Source organism: Pristiophorus japonicus, chromosome 8 (assembly GCF_044704955.1).
Source record: "Pristiophorus japonicus isolate sPriJap1 chromosome 8, sPriJap1.hap1, whole genome shotgun sequence".
NCBI lineage: Eukaryota > Metazoa > Chordata > Chondrichthyes > Pristiophoridae > Pristiophorus > Pristiophorus japonicus.
Window position 1 is genome coordinate 170279708 of NC_091984.1, and position 21339 is coordinate 170301046.

General features: G+C 50.9%; 1 protein-coding gene across 2 annotated transcripts in view; it reads right to left on the reverse strand.

Moving 5' to 3' along the window:
- The window catches only part of ddx51 (DEAD (Asp-Glu-Ala-Asp) box polypeptide 51), a 72994-nt gene that overhangs the window by 40332 nt on the left and 11323 nt on the right, over window positions 1-21339 (reverse strand). For both annotated transcript variants that reach the window (XM_070886269.1, XM_070886270.1), the window contains exons 5-6: window positions 19242-19387; window positions 14752-14823 (exon numbers count right to left, since the gene is read on the reverse strand). In XM_070886269.1, the coding sequence (XP_070742370.1) occupies window positions 14752-14823; window positions 19242-19387 (218 nt within the window). The remainder of the gene's footprint in view (window positions 1-14751; window positions 14824-19241; window positions 19388-21339) is intronic.

Sequence of the window (21339 nt, forward strand, 5' to 3'; positions counted from 1 at the left end):
GTCACACCTCGAGGTCTCACACTTGCACAGTCACACCTCGAACTCTCACACCTGCACAGTCACAGCTCGAACTCTCACACCTGCACAGGCACACCTCGAACTCTCACACCTGCACAGTCACAGCTCGAACTCTCACACCTGCACAGGCACACCTCGAACTCTCACACCTGCAGTCACACCTCGAACTCTCACACCATCGACACAGTCACACCTCGAACTCTTACACCTGCACAGTCACACCTCGAACTCTCACACCAACAACAGTCACAGCTCGAACTCTCACACCTGCACAGTCACACCTCGAACTCTCACACCTGCACAGTCACACCTCGAACTCTCACACCTGCACAGTCACACCTCGAACTCTCACACCTGCACAGGCACACCTCGAACTCTCACACCTGCACAGTCACACCTCGAACTCTCACACCTGCACAGGCACACCTCGAACTCTCACACCTGCACAGGCACACCTCGAACTCTCACACCTGCACAGTCACACCTCGAACTCTCACACCTGCACAGGCACACCTCGAACTCTCACACCTGCACAGTCACAGCTCGCGCTCTCACACCTGCACAGTCACACCTCGAACTCTCACACCTGCACAGGCACACCTCGAACTCTCACACCATCGACACAGTCACAGCTCGCGCGCTCACACCTGCACAGTCACAGCTCGCGCTCTCACACCAACGACAGTCACAGCTCGAGCTCTCACACCTGCACAGTCACACCTCGAACTCTCACACCATCGACACAGTCACACCTCGAACTCTCACACCTGCACAGTCACACCTCGAACTCTCACACCATCGACACAGTCACACCTCGAACTCTCACACCTGCACAGTCACACCTCGAACTCTCACACCATCGACACGGTCACAGCTCGAACTCTCACACCTGCACAGTCACACCTCGAACTCTCACACCTGCACAGTCACACCTCGAACTCTCACACCATCGACACAGTCACACCTCGAACTCTCACACCTGCACAGTCACACCTCGAACTCTCACACCATCGACACAGTCACACCTCGAACTCTCACACCTGCACAGTCACACCTCGAACTCTCACACCATCGACACGGTCACACCTCGAACTCTCACACCTGCAGTCACACCTCAAACTCTCACACCTGCAGTCACACCTCGAGGTCTCACACCTGCACAGTCACACCTCAAACTCTCACACCTGCACAGTCACAGCTCGAACTCTCACACCTGCACAGGCACACCTTGAACTCTCACACCTGCACAGTCATACCTCGAACTCTCACACCTGCACAGTCACACCTCGAACTCTCACACCATCGACAGTCACAGCTCGCGCTCTCACATTTGCACAGTCACAGCTCGAACTCTCACACCTGCACAGTCACAGCTCGAACTCTCACACCTGCACAGTCACAGCTCGAACTCTCACACCTGCACAGTCACAGCTCGAACTCTCACACCTGCACAGTCACACCTCACGCTCTCACACCTGCACAGTCACAGCTCGAACTCTCACACCATCGACACAATCATACCTCGCGCTCTCACACCTGCACAGTCACAGCTCGAACTCTCACACCATCGACACAGTCACAGCTCGAGCTCTCACAGCTGCAGTCACACCTCGCGCTCTCACACCTGCAGTCACACCTCGCGTTCACACACCTGCAGTCACAGCTCGAACTCTCACACCATCGACACAGTCACAGCTTGAACTCTCACACCATCGACACAGTCACAGCTCGCGCTCTCTCACCTGCACAGTCACAGCTCGAGGGCTCACACCTGCACAGTCACAGCTCGAACTCTCACACCTGCACAGTCACAGCTCGAACTCTCACACCTGCACAGTCACACCTCACGCTCTCACACCTGCAGTCACAGCTCGAACTCTCACACAATCGACACAATCACACCTCGCGCTCTCACACCTCACGCTCTCACACCTGCACATTCACAGCTCGAACTCTCACACCATCGACAGTCACAGCTCGAGCTCTCACACCTGCAGTCACACCTCGCGCTCTCACACCTGCAGTCACACCTCGCGTTCACACACCTGCAGTCACAGCTCGAACTCTCACACCATCGACTTAGTCACAGCTCGAACTCTCACACCATCGACACAGTCACACCTCGAGCTCTCACACCTGCACAGTCACACCTCGAGGTCTCACACTTGCACAGTCACACCTCGAACTCTCACACCTGCACAGTCACAGCTCGAACTCTCACACCTGCACAGGCACACCTCGAACTCTCACACCTGCACAGTCACAGCTCGAACTCTCACACCTGCACAGGCACACCTCGAACTCTCACACCTGCAGTCACACCTCGAACTCTCACACCATCGACACAGTCACACCTCGAACTCTTACACCTGCACAGTCACACCTCGAACTCTCACACCAACAACAGTCACAGCTCGAACTCTCACACCTGCACAGTCACACCTCGAACTCTCACACCTGCACAGTCACACCTCGAACTCTCACACCTGCACAGTCACACCTCGAACTCTCACACCTGCACAGGCACACCTCGAACTCTCACACCTGCACAGTCACACCTCGAACTCTCACACCTGCACAGGCACACCTCGAACTCTCACACCTGCACAGGCACACCTCGAACTCTCACACCTGCACAGTCACACCTCGAACTCTCACACCTGCACAGGCACACCTCGAACTCTCACACCTGCACAGTCACAGCTCGCGCGCTCACACCTGCACAGTCACAGCTCGCGCTCTCACACCAACGACAGTCACAGCTCGAGCTCTCACACCTGCACAGTCACACCTCGAACTCTCACACCATCGACACAGTCACACCTCGAACTCTCACACCTGCACAGTCACACCTCGAACTCTCACACCATCGACACAGTCACACCTCGAACTCTCACACCTGCACAGTCACACCTCGAACTCTCACACCATCGACACGGTCACAGCTCGAACTCTCACACCTGCACAGTCACACCTCGAACTCTCACACCATCGACACAGTCACACCTCGAACTCTCACACCTGCACAGTCACACCTCGAACTCTCACACCATCGACACAGTCACACCTCGAACTCTCACACCTGCACAGTCACACCTCGAACTCTCACACCATCGACACGGTCACACCTCGAACTCTCACACTTGCAGTCACACCTCAAACTCTCACACCTGCAGTCACACCTCGAGGTCTCACACCTGCACAGTCACACCTCGAACTCTCACACCTGCACAGTCACAGCTCGAACTCTCACACCTGCACAGGCACACCTTGAACTCTCACACCTGCACAGTCATACCTCGAACTCTCACACCTGCACAGTCACACCTCGAACTCTCACACCATCGACAGTCACAGCTCGCGCTCTCACATTTGCACAGTCACAGCTCGAACTCTCACACCTGCACAGTCACAGCTCGAACTCTCACACCTGCACAGTCACAGCTCGAACTCTCACACCTGCACAGTCACAGCTCGAACTCTCACACCTGCAGTCACACCTCGAACTCTCACACCTGCACAGTCACAGCTCGAACTCTCACACCATCAACACAGTCACACCTCGAACTCTCACACCATCGACACAGTCACAGCTCGTACTCTCACACCTGCACAGTCACAGCTCGAACTCTCACACCTGCACAATCACAGCTCGAACTCTCACACCTGCACAGTCACAGCTCGAACTCTCACACCTGCAGTCACACCTCGAACTCTCACACCTGCACAGTCACACCTCGAACTCTCACACCTGCACAGTCACAGCTCGAACTCTCACACCATCAACACAGTCACACCTCGAACTCTTACACCATCGACACAGTCACAGCTCGTACTCTCACACCTGCACAGTCACAGCTCGAACTCTCACACCTGCACAATCACAGCTCGAACTCTCACACCTGCACAGTCACACCTCGAGGTCACACACCTGCACAGTCACAGCTCGAACTCTCACACCTGCACAGTCACACCTCGAACTCTCACACCTGCACAGTCACACCTCGAACTCTCACACCTGCACAGTCACACCTCGAACTCTCACACCTGCAGGCACAGCTCGAACTCTCACACCTGCACAGTCACACCTCGAACTCTCACAACTGCACAATCACAGCTCGCGCTCTCACACCTGCACAGTCACACGTCGCGCTCTTACACCTGCACAGTCACAGCTTGAACTCTCACACCATCAACAGTCACATCTCGAACTCTCACACCATCGACACAGTCACAGCTCGTACTCTCACAGCTGCACAGTCACAGCTCGAACTCTCACACCTGCACAGTCACAGCTCGAACTCTCACACCTGCACAGTCACACCTCGAACTCTCACACCATCGACACAGTCACAGCTCGAACTCTCATACCTGCACAGTCACACCTCGAACTCTCACACCTGCAGTCACACCTCGAACTCTCACATCTGCACAGTCATAGCTCGAGGTCTCACACCTGCACAATCACAGCTCGAACTCTCACACCTGCACAGTCACACCTCGAGGTCTCACACCTGCACAATCACAGCTCGAACTCTCACACCTGCACAATCACAGCTCGAACTCTCACACCTGCAGTCACACCTCGAACTCTCATACCTGCGTCACAGATCGCGCTCTCACACCTGCAGTCACACCTCGAGGTCTCACACCTGCACAATCACAGCTCAAACTCTCACACCTGCACAGTCACAGCTCGAACTCTCACACCTGCACAGTCACACCTCGAACTCTCACACCTGCACAATCACAGCTCGAACTCTCACACCTGCAGTCACACCTCGAACTGTCACACCTGCACAGTCACACCTCGCGCTCTCACACCTGCACAGTCACACCTCGAACTCTCACACCTGCACAGTCACAGCTCGAACTCTCACACCTGCACAGTCACACCTCGAACTCTCACACCTGCAGTCGCACCTCGAACTCTCACACCTGCACAGTCACACCTCGAACTCTCACACCTGCACAGTCACACCTCGAACTCTCACACCTGCACAGTCACAGCTCGAACTCTCACACCATCAACACAGTCACACCTCGAACTCTCACACCATCGACACAGTCACAGCTCGTACTCTCACACCTGCACAGTCACAGCTCGAACTCTCACACCTGCACAATCACAGCTCGAACTCTCACACCTGCACAGTCACACCTCGAGGTCTCACACCTGCACAGTCACACCTCGAACTCTCACACCTGCACAGTCACAGCATGAACTCTCACACCTGCAGTCACACCTCGAACTCTCACACCTGCACAGTCACACCTCGAACTCTCACACCTGCACAGTCACACCTCGAACTCTCACACCTGAAGTCACAGCTCGAACTCTCACACCTGCACAGTCACACCTCGAACTCTCACACCTGCACAATCACAGCTCGCGCTCTCACACCTGCAAAGTCACACCTCGCGCTCTTACACCTGCACAGTCACAGCTTGAACTCTCACACCATCAACACAGTCACACCTCGAACTCTCACACCATCGACACAGTCACAGCTCGTACTCTCACACCTGCACAGTCACAGCTCGAACTCTCACACCTGCACAGTCACAGCTCGAACTCTCACACCTGCACAGTCACACCTCGAACTCTCACACCATCGACACAGTCACAGCTCGAGGTCTCACACCTGCACAATCACAGCTCGAACTCTCACACCTGCAGTCACACCTCGAACTCTCACACCTGCACAGTCACAGATCGCGCTCTCACACCTGCACAGTCACACCTCGAACTCTCACACCTGCACAGTCACACCTCGACGTCTCACACCTGCACAATCACAGCTCGAACTCTCACACCTGCACAGTCACAGCTCGAACTCTCACACCTGCACAGTCACACCTCGAACTCTCACACCTGCACAATCACAGCTCGAACTCTCACACCTGCAGTCACACCTCGAACTCTCACACCTGCACAGTCACACCTCGCGCTCTCACACCTGCACAGTCACACCTCGAACTCTCACACCTGCACAGTCACACCTCGAACTCTCACACCTGCACAGTCACAGCTCGAACTCTCACACCTGCACAGTCACACCTGCACAATCACAGCTCGAACTCTCACACCTGCAGTCACACCTCGAACTCTCACACCTGCACAGTCACAGCTCGAACTCTCACACCATCGACACAGTCACAGCTCGCGCTCTCACACTTGCACAGTCACACCTCGAACTCTCACACCTGCACAGTCACAGCTCGCGCTCTCACACCTGCACAGTCACAGCTCGAACTCTCACACCTGCAGTCTCAGCTCGCGCTCATACCTGCACAATCACAGCTCGCGCTCTTACACCTGCAGTCACACCTCGAACTCTCACACCATCAACACAGTCACACCTCGAACTCTCACACCATCGACACAGTCACAGCTCGAACTCTCACACCTGCACAGTCACAGCTCGAACTCTCACACCTGCACAGTCACACCTCGAACTCTCACACCATCGACACAGTCACAGCTCGAACTCTCATACCTGCACAGTCACACCTCGAACTCTCACACCTGCAGTCACACCTCGAACTCTCACATCTGCACAGTCATAGCTCGAGGTCTCACACCTGCACAATCACAGCTCGAACTCTCACACCTGCACAGTCACACCTCGAGGTCTCACACCTGCACAATCACAGCTCGAACTCTCACACCTGCACAATCACAGCTCGAACTCTCACACCTGCAGTCACACCTCGAACTCTCATACCTGCACAGTCATAGCTCGAGGTCTCACACCTGCACAATCACAGCTCGAACTCTCACACCTGCAGTCACACCTCGAACTCTCACACCTGCACAGTCACAGATCGCGCTCTCACACCTGCACAGTCACACCTCGAACTCTCACACCTGCACAGTCACACCTCGAACTCTCACACCTGCACAGTCACAGCTCGAACTCTCACACCTGCACAGTCACACCTCAAGGTCTCACACCTGCACAATCACAGCTCGAACTCTCACACCTGCAGTCACACCTCGAACTCTCACACCTGCACAGTCACACCTCGAACTCTCACACCTGCAGTCACACCTCGAACTCTCACACCTGCACAGTCACACCTCGAACTCTCACACCTGCACAGTCACACCTCGAACTATCACACCTGCACAGTCACAGCTCGAACTCTCACACCATCAACACAGTCACACCTCGAACTCTCACACCATCGACACAGTCACAGCTCGTACTCTCACACCTGCACAGTCACAGCTCGAACTCTCACACCTGCACAATCACAGCTCGAACTCTCACACCTGCAGTCACACCTCGAGGTCTCACACCTGCACAGTCACACCTCGAACTCTCACACCTGCACAGTCACAGCATGAACTCTCACACCTGCACAGTCACACCTCGAACTCTCACACCTGCACAGTCACAGCTCGAACTCTCACACCTGCAGTCACACCTCGAACTCTCAAACCTGCACAGTCACACCTCGAACTCTCACACCTGCACAGTCACACCTCGAACTCTCACACCTGCAGTCACAGCTCGAACTCTCACACCTGCACAGTCACACCTCGAACTCTCACACCTGCACAATCACAGCTCGCGCTCTCACACCTGCACAGTCACACCTCGCGCTCTTACACCTGCACAGTCACAGCTTGAACTCTCACACCATCAACACAGTCACACCTCGAACTCTCACACCATCGACACAGTCACACCTCGAACTCTCACACCTGCACAGTCACAGCATGAACTCTCACACCTGCAGTCACACCTCGAACTCTCACACCTGCACAGTCACACCTCGAACTCTCACACCTGCACAGTCACACCTCGAACTCTCACACCTGAAGTCACAGCTCGAACTCTCACACCTGCACAGTCACACCTCGAACTCTCACACCTGCACAATCACAGCTCGCGCTCTCACACCTGCAAAGTCACACCTCGCGCTCTTACACCTGCACAGTCACAGCTTGAACTCTCACACCATCAACACAGTCACACCTCGAACTCTCACACCATCGACACAGTCACAGCTCGTACTCTCACACCTGCACAGTCACAGCTCGAACTCTCACACCTGCACAGTCACAGCTCGAACTCTCACACCTGCACAGTCACACCTCGAACTCTCACACCATCGACACAGTCACAGCTCGAGGTCTCACACCTGCACAATCACAGCTCGAACTCTCACACCTGCAGTCACACCTCGAACTCTCACACCTGCACAGTCACAGATCGCGCTCTCACACCTGCACAGTCACACCTCGAACTCTCACACCTGCACAGTCACACCTCGACGTCTCACACCTGCACAATCACAGCTCGAACTCTCACACCTGCACAGTCACAGCTCGAACTCTCACACCTGCACAGTCACACCTCGAACTCTCACACCTGCACAATCACAGCTCGAACTCTCACACCTGCAGTCACACCTCGAACTCTCACACCTGCACAGTCACACCTCGCGCTCTCACACCTGCACAGTCACACCTCGAACTCTCACACCTGCACAGTCACACCTCGAACTCTCACACCTGCACAGTCACAGCTCGAACTCTCACACCTGCACAGTCACACCTGCACAATCACAGCTCGAACTCTCACACCTGCAGTCACACCTCGAACTCTCACACCTGCACAGTCACAGCTCGAACTCTCACACCATCGACACAGTCACAGCTCGCGCTCTCACACTTGCACAGTCACACCTCGAACTCTCACACCTGCACAGTCACAGCTCGCGCTCTCACACCTGCACAGTCACAGCTCGAACTCTCACACCTGCAGTCTCAGCTCGCGCTCATACCTGCACAATCACAGCTCGCGCTCTTACACCTGCAGTCACACCTCGAACTCTCACACCATCAACACAGTCACACCTCGAACTCTCACACCATCGACACAGTCACAGCTCGAACTCTCACACCTGCACAGTCACAGCTCGAACTCTCACACCTGCACAGTCACACCTCGAACTCTCACACCATCGACACAGTCACAGCTCGAACTCTCATACCTGCACAGTCACACCTCGAACTCTCACACCTGCAGTCACACCTCGAACTCTCACATCTGCACAGTCATAGCTCGAGGTCTCACACCTGCACAATCACAGCTCGAACTCTCACACCTGCACAGTCACACCTCGAGGTCTCACACCTGCACAATCACAGCTCGAACTCTCACACCTGCACAATCACAGCTCGAACTCTCACACCTGCAGTCACACCTCGAACTCTCATACCTGCACAGTCACAGATCGCGCTCTCACACCTGCAGTCACACCTCGAGGTCTCACACCTGCACAATCACAGCTCAAACTCTCACACCTGCACAGTCACAGCTCGAACTCTCACACCTGCAGTCACAGCTCGAACTCTCACACCATCAACACAGTCACACCTCGAACTCTCACACCATCGACACAGTCACAGCTCGTACTCTCACACCTGCACAGTCACAGCTCGAACTCTCACACCTGCACAGTCACAGCTCGAACTCTCACACCTGCACAGTCACAGCTCGTACTCTCACACCTGCACAGTCACAGCTCGAACTCTCACACCTGCACAGTCACAGCTCGAACTCTCATACCTGCACAGTCACACCTCGAACTCTCACACCTGCAGTCACACCTCGAACTCTCACACCTGCACAGTCATAGCTCGAGGTCTCACACCTGCACAATCACAGCTCGAACTCTCACACCTGCAGTCACACCTCGAACTCTCACACCTGCACAGTCACAGATCGCGCTCTCACACCTGCACAGTCACACCTCGAACTCTCACACCTGCACAGTCACACCTCGAACTCTCACACCTGCACAGTCACAGCTCGAACTCTCACACCTGCACAGTCACACCTCAAGGTCTCACACCTGCACAATCACAGCTCGAACTCTCACACCTGCAGTCACACCTCGAACTCTCACACCTGCACAGTCACACCTCGAACTCTCACACCTGCAGTCACACCTCGAACTCTCACACCTGCACAGTCACACCTCGAACTCTCACACCTGCACAGTCACACCTCGAACTATCACACCTGCACAGTCACAGCTCGAACTCTCACACCATCAACACAGTCACACCTCGAACTCTCACACCATCGACACAGTCACAGCTCGTACTCTCACACCTGCACAGTCACAGCTCGAACTCTCACACCTGCACAATCACAGCTCGAACTCTCACACCTGCAGTCACACCTCGAGGTCTCACACCTGCACAGTCACACCTCGAACTCTCACACCTGCACAGTCACAGCATGAACTCTCACACCTGCACAGTCACACCTCGAACTCTCACACCTGCACAGTCACAGCTCGAACTCTCACACCTGCAGTCACACCTCGAACTCTCAAACCTGCACAGTCACACCTCGAACTCTCACACCTGCACAGTCACACCTCGAACTCTCACACCTGCAGTCACAGCTCGAACTCTCACACCTGCACAGTCACACCTCGAACTCTTACACCTGCACAATCACAGCTCGCGCTCTCACACCTGCACAGTCACACCTCGCGCTCTTACACCTGCACAGTCACACCTCGAACTCTCACACCATCGACACAGTCACAGCTCGTACTCTCACACCTGCACAGTCACAGCTCGAACTCTCACACCTGCACAGTCACAGCTCGAACTCTCACACCTGCACAGTCACAGCTCGTACTCTCACACCTGCACAGTCACAGCTCGAACTCTCACACCTGCACAGTCACAGCTCGAACTCTCATACCTGCACAGTCACACCTCGAACTCTCACACCTGCAGTCACACCTCGAACTCTCACACCTGCACAGTCATAGCTCGAGGTCTCACACCTGCACAATCACAGCTCGAACTCTCACACCTGCAGTCACACCTCGAACTCTCACACCTGCACAGTCACAGATCGCGCTCTCACACCTGCACAGTCACACCTCGAACTCTCACACCTGCACAGTCACACCTCGAACTCTCACACCTGCACAGTCACAGCTCGAACTCTCACACCTGCACAGTCACACCTCAAGGTCTCACACCTGCACAATCACAGCTCGAACTCTCACACCTGCAGTCACACCTCGAACTCTCACACCTGCACAGTCACACCTCGCGCTCTCACACCTGCACAGTCACACCTCGAACTCTCACACCTGCACAGTCACAGCTCGAACTCTCACACCTGCACAGTCACACCTCGAACTCTCAACCTGCAGTCACACTTCGAACACTCACACCTGCACAGTCACACCTCGAACTCTCACACCTGCACAATCACAGCTCGAACTCTCACACCTGCAGTCACACCTCGAACTCTCACACCTGCACAGTCACACCTCGCGCTCTCACACCTGCACAGTCACACCTCGAACTCTCACACCTGCACAGTCACAGCTCGAACTCTCACACCTGCACAGTCACACCTCGAACTCTCACACCTGCAGTCACACTTCGAACACTCACACCTGCACAGTCACACCTCGAACTCTCACACCTGCAGTCACACCTCGAACTCTCACACCTGCACAGTCATAGCTCGAGGTCTCACACCTGCACAATCACAGCTCGAACTCTCACACCTGCAGTCACACCTCGAACTCTCACACCTGCACAGTCACAGATCGCGCTCTCACACCTGCACAGTCACACCTCGAACTCTCACACCTGCACAGTCACACCTCGACGTCTCACACCTGCACAATCACAGCTCGAACTCTCACACCTGCACAGTCACAGCTCGAACTCTCACACCTGCACAGTCACACCTCGAACTCTCACACCTGCACAATCACAGCTCGAACTCTCACACCTGCAGTCACACCTCGAACTCTCACACCTGCACAGTCACACCTCGCGCTCTCACACCTGCACAGTCACACCTCGAACTCTCACACCTGCACAGTCACAGCTCGAACTCTCACACCTGCACAGTCACACCTCGAACTCTCACACCTGCAGTCACACTTCGAACACTCACACCTGCACAGTCACACCTCGAACTCTCACACCTGCACAGTCACAGCTCGAACTCTCACACCTGCACAGTCACACCTCAAGGTCTCACACCTGCACAATCACAGCTCGAACTCTCACACCTGCAGTCACACCTCGAACTCTCACACCTGCACAGTCACAGCTCGAACTCTCACACCATCGACACAGTCACAGCTCGCGCTCTCACACTTGCACAGTCACACCTCGAACTCTCACACCTGCACAGTCACAGCTCGCGCTCTCACACCTGCACAGTCACAGCTCGAACTCTCACACCTGCACAGTCACAGCTCGCGCTCATACCTGCACAATCACAGCTCGCGCTCTTACACCTGCAGTCACACCTCGAACTCTCACACCATCAACACAGTCACACCTCGAACTCTCACACCATCGACACAGTCACAGCTCGAACTCTCACACCTGCACAGTCACAGCTTGCGCTCTCACACCTGCAGTCACACCTCGCGCTCTTACACCTGCACAGTCACAGCTCGAACTCTCACACCATCAACACAGTCACACCTCGAACTCTCACACCATCAACACAGTCACACCTCGAACTCTCACACCATCGACACAGTCACAGCTCGAACTCTCACACCTGCAGTCACAGCTCGCGCTCTCACACCTGCACAGTCACAGCTCGAACTCTCACACCTGCACAGTCACAGCTCGAACTCTCACACCTGCACAGTCACAGCTCGAACTCTCACACCTGCACAGTCATACCTTGCGCTCTCACACCTGCACAGACGGTCACAGCTCGAGCTGCTGACACCACCTGCACAGATACTCTTCCCACATTAGATGTGCTGTTGGACTAGCAAATGCTTGGCAAAAGCACAGGAAGACTTGCTAACCTGGAAAAGGCAGCGAATGTCTGAAAGGTGCAGGTTGTGCCGGGGTCTCTTCATGCAGAAAGTTCCTGATGTTTGTGTTCACAGAGTGGATCAACATAAATCATCATAAGAACATAAGAATTAGGAGCTGGAGCAGGCCATTTGACCCATCGAGCCTGATCCGCCATTCAGTAAGATCATGGCTGATCTTCAACCTCAATTCCACCTTCCCGCACTATCCCTATATCTTGATTCTATCTATCAATCTCTGTCTTGAATATACTCAATGACAGAGTATCTATCCACAGCCCTCTGGGGCAGAGAATTCCAAAGATTCACAACCCTCTGAGTGAAGAAATTTCTCCTCATCTCGGTCCCAAATGTCCGATCCCTAATTTTGTGACCCCTGGTTCGAGACTCCCCAACATCTACCCTGTCAAGTATCTCAACAATTTTATACATTTCAATGAGATCACCGCTCATTCTTCTAAACTCTAGGGAATAATAGCCTTGTCTACACAATCTCTCCTCGTACGCCAATCCCCTTATCCCAGGAATCAAACAAATGTTCTTTCTCCTCCCTCTTAAGGCAGGTATATCCATCCTTGGGAAAGGAGAGCAAAGCTGCACACAATACTCCAAGTGCGGTCTCACTAAGGCCTCTATAATTGTAGTATGACTTTACTCTCATACTCCAATCCTTTTGTAATAAAGGCTGACATGCCATTTGCTTTCCTAATTGCTTGCTGTACCTGCACGTTAACTTTGTGATTTGTGTACAAGGACACCCAGGTCCCTCTGAATACCAACATTTCCCAATCTCTCACCATTTATAAATTATTCTGCTTTTCTAATTCACCAAAGTGGGTAACTTCGCACTTCTCCACATTATATTCCATGTGCCATGTTTGTGCCCACTCATTTAACCTATCATCAGCAAACGTGGATAGACTGCACACACTCCCATCGAAGTAGGCTGCTCTTGCACGCCTCCTGGTGGTTTGTTTGCAGAGTGCAATGGACAGAAGGTTGCCAACAGTACTGGAGAATGCAACCCTTGTTCAATGTTTGCACCCTCCCCCACTGAGGAGTGGGAAAAATTCAATGGGAACAGGAAGATTACTTTTTTTTTTAAACAGAGTGGGCATTCTTTTTATTGAGGGCGAGGCCCTCACCGTTTAAAGTATCGTGCTCTCTTCCAGGTTTCTGGGTCACTAATTGCTGCTGGTCTGAGCTCCATGGTTCGGTGGTATGCAAGAGCAGCCTGGTACTCTCCTTCGCTGCGGGTCACTGCTCAGAGCTTTCCACAGTGCCGGGGCCATGCTGGGGAATTTAAACCCAAGGGTTGCAAATGGATCAACGTGAACACCAAAATCCTCTTGTCAAAACGGACCACAGTTTTCTAAATTCTACCATGCGACCAGACGGGATATTTTTTAAAAATTTGTTCATGGGATGTGGACGTCGCTGGCAAGGCCGGCATTTATTGCCCATCCCTAATTGTTGAGAAGGTGCTGGTGGTGAGCCGCCTCTTTGAACCACTGCAGTCCGTGTGGTGAAGGTACTCGGAGTGCTGACTTTGTCTTAGTGATTTGGGAGAGCAGTTAAGAGTCAACCACGTTGCTGTGGGTCTGGAGTCACATATCGGCCAGACCGGTTAAGGGCAGCAGATTTCCTTCCCTCAAGGACATTAGTGAACCAGATGGGTTTTAACAACAAGTTCATAATTAGTTTCATGGTCACCATTACTGATACTAGCCTTTTTTTTTTTAATTCCAGATTTATTTAATTAACTGAATTTAAATCCACCAGCTGCCATGGTGGGATTTGAACTCATGTCTCTGGATTATTTGTCCAGTAACCACTATGCTACCGTGTCCCATGATGGAAGCAGCTCTGTTCCCTTACCTGCTGAGCCAGTTCTTTGGTGGGCAGTACGGCCAGAGCTCGGACTCTGCACACCACACGGTCCATCAGTGCCTGGAAACGAAGCCAAGGTTTACTCGGGATGCACAGGACGAACACGCATTTATAAATTGCTTTTCCTGACCTCAGGATGTCCCAAAGCCAACGATGGATTTGAAGTGCAGTCGCTGTTAGAATGTAGGAAATGTGACAGCCAATTTGAGCACAGCAAAGCCCCACAAACAGCAATGAAGTAAATGACCAGATAATCTGTTTTAGTGGTTTTGATTGAGGGATAAATATTGGCCAGGACACCAAGGAGAACTCCCCTGCTCTTCTTTGAAATAGTGCCGTGGGATCTTTTACATTCACCTGAGGGGGCTGATGGAGCCTTGGTTTAACATCTCACTCAAAACACGGCACCTCCGACATTCCCTCAGCACTGCATTGGCGTATCAGCCTGGATTTTGTGCTCAAGTCTCTGGAGTGGGACTTGAACCCACAATCTTTTGGCTCAGAGGTGAGAGTGCCACCCACTGAGCCATGGTTAACAGCTTGTGCTCAGCAGTGTGTCCGTGAAAGGAGTACACACACTGTTCAGTCAGCAAGAAGCATAGATATAATGGGGCCGTATCAGCCAAGACAATATGACCTGTGACGTAGCAATCAGCTGGTAACTGATCACATTCAACCTGCTGCCCTCGGTTTATTACAGTGCCCACCTTCAGCCAGCTAACCACCGGAGAAGCACGTGTCACGGAGAGGTATTTCAGTCCACCATCCCTTCCACAGACCACGGACACGTTGTAGAGCCTGCCTAATTCACCGAGAAGGGCAAAACACAGGCTTAACTGCCAAGAGAAGCTTTGTAAAGTTGCTGCCCCTGTTGAAAGCAACAGAACAAAGTAACCCCAAGACAAATGTTCCGCACTGAGAAATCCCTTGGGGGTTCTGGTCACCTGTGTCGCTGCCTTGCGGATGGTGCTGAGGGAAATCCTTTGTAGACTACCCCAGGGAGTGGACAGCACACAAACAGGATGAGAGTCACTTCTCACATGCTCACAGGTATATGTGCAGTAAACAGAGGGCGGAAGGAAGTATTGATCCACTTGGTGATACTGAAAAGCTGCGATGTGTGGGCAAAGAATCCATTCACGCTGGGGGCTGGACAAGGTGGATACAGAGAGGATGTGGAGGAATCTAGAACTAGGGGGCATAGTCTCAGAATAAGGGGTCGTCCATTTAGAACTGAGATGAGGAGGAATTTCTTCTCTTAGAGAGTCGGAAAGTTGTGGAATTCTCTGCCCCAAAGAGCTGTGGAGGCTGGGTCACTGAATATATTTAAGGTGGAGATGGACAGATTTTTGAGTGACAAGGGAATAAAGGGTTATGGGGGGAGCGGGCAGGGAAGTGGAGTCCATGATCAGATCAGCCATGATCTTATTGAATGGCAGAGCAGGCTCGAGGAGCCAAAAGGCCGACTCCTGCTCCTATTTCTTGTTATGTTCTTGTTAAATGTTTAGTCCACATCTACCTTTACTCCAAAGAGAGGTTGGCTGAGCCAGGTGTCAGATTTCCAGGGACCGCAAGGGAGAAGCCAGAATTTATGGAAATAATGAGATATACATGGATTATAAAAAGATTATAGATACTTAGAACAGTCCAAGTACCTGGGACACACAACGTGCACCCATCTGTCTCAAAGGTGTTGGGTACGGAACTTAGTGATGCCATAGCAGACATTTTGTTTGTAAGTGTGCTATTCCTGAGGATTGGGTGCAGCCAATATAACCTCATTATTTAAATGTGTCGAGAGAGATACCAGGAACTACAGATCAGTTTATCAATTGTAAGGAATGACTTTGAAATTATATTAGATCCAACTAACTGACAAAGCATAGCTTATTAAATAGCAATTAGCATGGATTCAGGTAAGAAACGTAGACATAGAAAATAGATGCAGGAATAGGCCATTCGGCCCTTCGAGCCTGCACCACCATTCAATATGATCATGGCTGATCATGCAACTTCAGTACCCCTTTCCTGCCTTTTCTCCATACCCCTTGATCCCTTTAGCTGTAAGGGCCATATCTAACTCCCTTTTGAATATATCGAACGAAATGGCCTCAACAACTTTCTGTGGTAGAGAATTCCACAGGTTCACAATTCTCTAAGTGAAGAACTTTCTCCTCATCTCGGTCCTAAATGGCTTACCCCTTATCATTAGACTGTGAACTCAGTTTCATGGTTGGTTGTTTAGGTTGCTGTTTAGATCATGGTTGACTGTTTTGATACATGGTGGACAGAGCAAATGCAGTTGATATATGCTAATTCTCAGACAACTTTTGGCAATGTTCACATCAGTAATCAAGGGCTGTGGCAGTGCCAAAATTGGTTTACATTTTTTTTTAAAAACAGGTTTGCCACCAATGGGAATTTTTTAGACTACAAATCCCAAGCGTTGGAGCAGGGTGAAGGTGTGGTAAACAAAGTTTTCAAGCGTGCAACATAGGAAATAGAGTGAATAGTGAAAAATAACGCAACCAGATGCAGAAGTATTTAGATCTTTTACATACATGGGCCAATAAGCGGCAGATGCAGTTCAATGTGGATAATTAATATGCGAGCAAGGAATCAAAAGGCAGAATGTGTTAAATGGAGCAACGCTCCAGTGTGTTGAGTGGGAAAGAGATCCATGGGTCGAATGAATAAATTGCAAGCACTTTTTGTGAATAGAATTTAAAAAAGGAACAAGTAAGGTACTGGGTTGTATTAACAGAAAGAAAGAGAACAAATTTAAAAAGGCTGCTCCAGGTACAATTCAGAATGAACCTGGTTGATGAGGTTATGTAAAGGAAGGTGGGAGGAGGCTGGTGAGGAGCATAAATACCGGCATGGACCTGTTGGGCCGAATGGCCTGATTCTGTGCTGTAAATACTGTGTACTAAAGTTCTAACCATCTAATTGTATGAAGGATATTATTGAAAGCGGACAGAGGAGCAACAAAGATAACACCGGGTTCAGGAAATTAATTTGAGATAAGGTTAAGGAAGTTTTTTTTCTTTGGGGAAGAGGAGGCTTTGAAGTGATCTAATTGATATTTTCAAGATTACGACAGGAATTGACCAAACCGACCCAGGCAAATTACTCATTATAGTGAAGGGTTTCAATACCAGGGGATTAAGCGTGTTAAAAGTATGAGAAGTCAAGCAGAACTTTTTCATTTAAAGGGGACCAGAGCTGTGGAATAAGTTACCAGAAAAGGCCTTTGCAATAGACAGCGTAAATGGGTCAAGAGATAATTTGGTGTGTTTCTAGAGGGAACAGGTTGAGGGATACGGTGAGAATGAGATTAGATCTCTGAAAAAAAGGGCTTATTACCTTTTCCTCTTCTTAAAACTTCTTACGGTGCCACTGTAACACAGCGGTGTGTTCCATCTGCGAGCGAGATAGGCGGCCTGGGGTGGAAGCTACTGATTGTGTGGGGCGGGTAGGTGGGGCTAGAGACTTTCTTTCTATTCTCGTGTTGCCACGGCTGCCTCAATGAGCCAGGGACAAACCCCGTTGCTATGCTAGTACAGACTGTAACTACATAAGCACAGGCTGGTTTTACATTACTGACAGAGCCACTTTATATACCGTAGGTTAACACAAATTACGATCTCACAGGATATCCAGAGTAAGAGAGGACCATAGAGGACATGGATTAAAGTGGATTACAGTGTCAGCTGTGGCTCAGTGGATCCTCCGCACCTGAATACATGAAATTCAGCATGGGACCTGATTTGCACAATTAATATAGAGTAGTGTGGGCTGTTCCTGTCCGCTGCCAGGTCTCTTCATTCTAACAAAATGTGAATTGGGTATGTGAGGTTGGGTCAGAAGGTTATGGGTTCAAATCCCACTCCAGGAACTTGAGCACATAAATCTAGACTGACACTCAGTGCAGTGCTGAGGGAGTGCTGCACTGTTGGAGGTGCCATCTTTCGGATGAGATATTAAACCGAGGTCCTGTCTGTTCTCTCAAATGGACGTAAAAGATCTCGTGGCACTATTTCAAAGAAAAGCAGGGGAGTTATCCTCGGTGTCCTGGCCAATATTTATCCCTCAATCAATATAACAAAAAAAACTGATTATCTGGTCATTATCACATTGTTGTTTGTGGGAGCTTGCTATGCGCAAATTGATTGCTGCGTTTCCTACATTACAACAGTGACTACACGCCAAAAGGTACTTCATTGGCTGTAAAGCGCTTTGAGATGTCCGGTGGTTATAAAAGGCGCTATCGAAATACAAGACTTCCTTTCTTTTTAAAGAGCTCAAGTGAAAACGTTTTGATGAAGGCTTCTTACCAAACTGGCACAAGCGATCCCATCAACCATTTAAACAACAGAGAGGGAGTTCGCCGTGATTTATTAAAAATATTAACTAGATATATTTTTGTAAACTTCAGCTGAAGAAACAAACAGAAAGAGGTCACGTTCCTGACTCACCTGAACGACGGGGATAATGAACGCCAGGGTCTTGCCACTGCCTGTCGGTGCCGACACACAGACGTCACTGGGCCGGTAGCCCCCTCTGCCCAGTACCAGCCCGTGCTTCGTGCTCTCCAGCAAGGTTGGGATCACCTCAGCCTGAACTGCAGGGGCAAAACAGAATCAGATACAACAGAGGTTAACGGCTGGACACTGGGGGCGAGATATTGCTACAGGCATACGTAGACCAGTGGGAAAGATTGATTCTGTGTAATACTGCAATACTCGACTGGTCAACAAGGATTTCCCAGACCGCAACCTGCAAATGGCAGCCTGAGGAAGAGTAGGCCATTCAGCCTCTCAAGTCTGTTCCACCATTTATTCAACAATGCTCCATATTCCTCAATACCCTCATCGGAAAAAATTCGACTGATCTCAGTTTCGAAATTTTCAAGTGCCTCAACTCGGGGCGGGGGGGGGGGGGGGGGGGGAGAACGAGTTCCAGATTTTCACCACCTTTTGTGAGAAGAAGTGCTTCTTGGCATCACCCCTGAACAGCCTAGCTCTAATTTTAAGGTTATGCTCTCTTGTTGTGGAGGAAATAGCTTCTCTGTCCAGTCACAGATAACACTCGATTAATTTGTGTAATACACTTTCTCCTCCATGGATACTCCCCTAGTTGAGTCACATACTCCGACGAGAACTGACTGCAAAAGCTTCTATAGATATATGAAGAGAAAAAGATTAGTGAAGATAAATGTAGGTCCCTTGCAGTCAGAATCAGGTGAATTTATAATGGGGAACAAAGAAATGGCAGACCAACTGAACAAATACTTTGGTTCTGTCTTCACTAAAGAGGACACAAATAACCTTCCGGAAGTACTAGGGGACCGAGGGTCTAGCTAGAAGGAGGAACTGAAGGAAATCTTTATTAGTCAGGAAATTGTGTTGGGGAAATTGATGGAATTGAAGGTCGATAAATCCCCAGGGCCTGATAGTCTGCATCCCAGAGTACTGAAGGAAGTGGCCCTAGAAATAGTGGATGCATTATTGGTCATTTTCCAACATTCTATGGACTCTGGATCAGTTCCTATGGATTGGAGGGTAGCTAATGTAACCCAACTTTTTAAAAAAGGAGGGAGAGAGAAACAGGGAATTATAGACGGGTTAGCCTGACATCGGTAGTGGGGAAAATGTTGGAATCAATTATTAAAGATGTAATAGCAGCGCATTTGGAAAGCAGTGACAGGATCGGTCCAAGTCAGCATGGATGTATGAAAGGAAAATCATGCTTGATAAATCTTCTGGAATTTTTTGAGGATGTAACTAGTGGAGTGGACAAGGGAGAACCAGTGGATGTGGTGTATTTGGACTTTCAAAAGGCTTTTGACAAGGTCTCACACAAGAGATTAGTGTGCAAAATTAAAGCACATGGTATTAAGGGTAATGTATTGACGTGGATAGAGAACTGGTTGGCAGACAGGAAGCAAAGAGTAGGAATAAACAGGTTCTTTTTAGAATGGCAGGCAGTGACTAGTGGGGTACCGCAAGGTTCAGTGCTGGGACCCCAGCTATTTACAATATACATTAATGATTTAGACGAAGGAATTCAATGTAATATCTCGTAGTTTGCGGATGACACTAAGCTGGATCGCAGTGTGAGCTGTGAGGAGGATGCTAAGAGGCTGCAGGTGACTTGCACAGGTTAGGTGAGTGGGCAAATGCATGGCAGATGCAGTATAATGTAGATAAATGTGAGGTTACCCACTTTGGTGGCAAAAACAGGAAGGCAGAATATTATCTGAATGGTGACAGATTAAGAAAAGGGGTGGTGCAACGAGACCTGCGTGTCGTGGTACATCAGTCATTGAAAGCTGGCATGCAGGTACAGCAGGCAGTGAAGAAGGCAAATAACATGTTGGCCTTCATAGCACGAGGAATTGAGTATAGGAGCAGGGAGGTCTTACCGCACATGTACAGGGCCTTGGTGAGGCCACACTTTGAATATTGCGTACAGATTGGTCTCCTAATCTGAGGAAGGACATTCTTGCTATTGAGGGAGTGCAGCAAAGGTTCACCAAACTGATTCCCGGGATGGCAGGACTGACATGTGAAG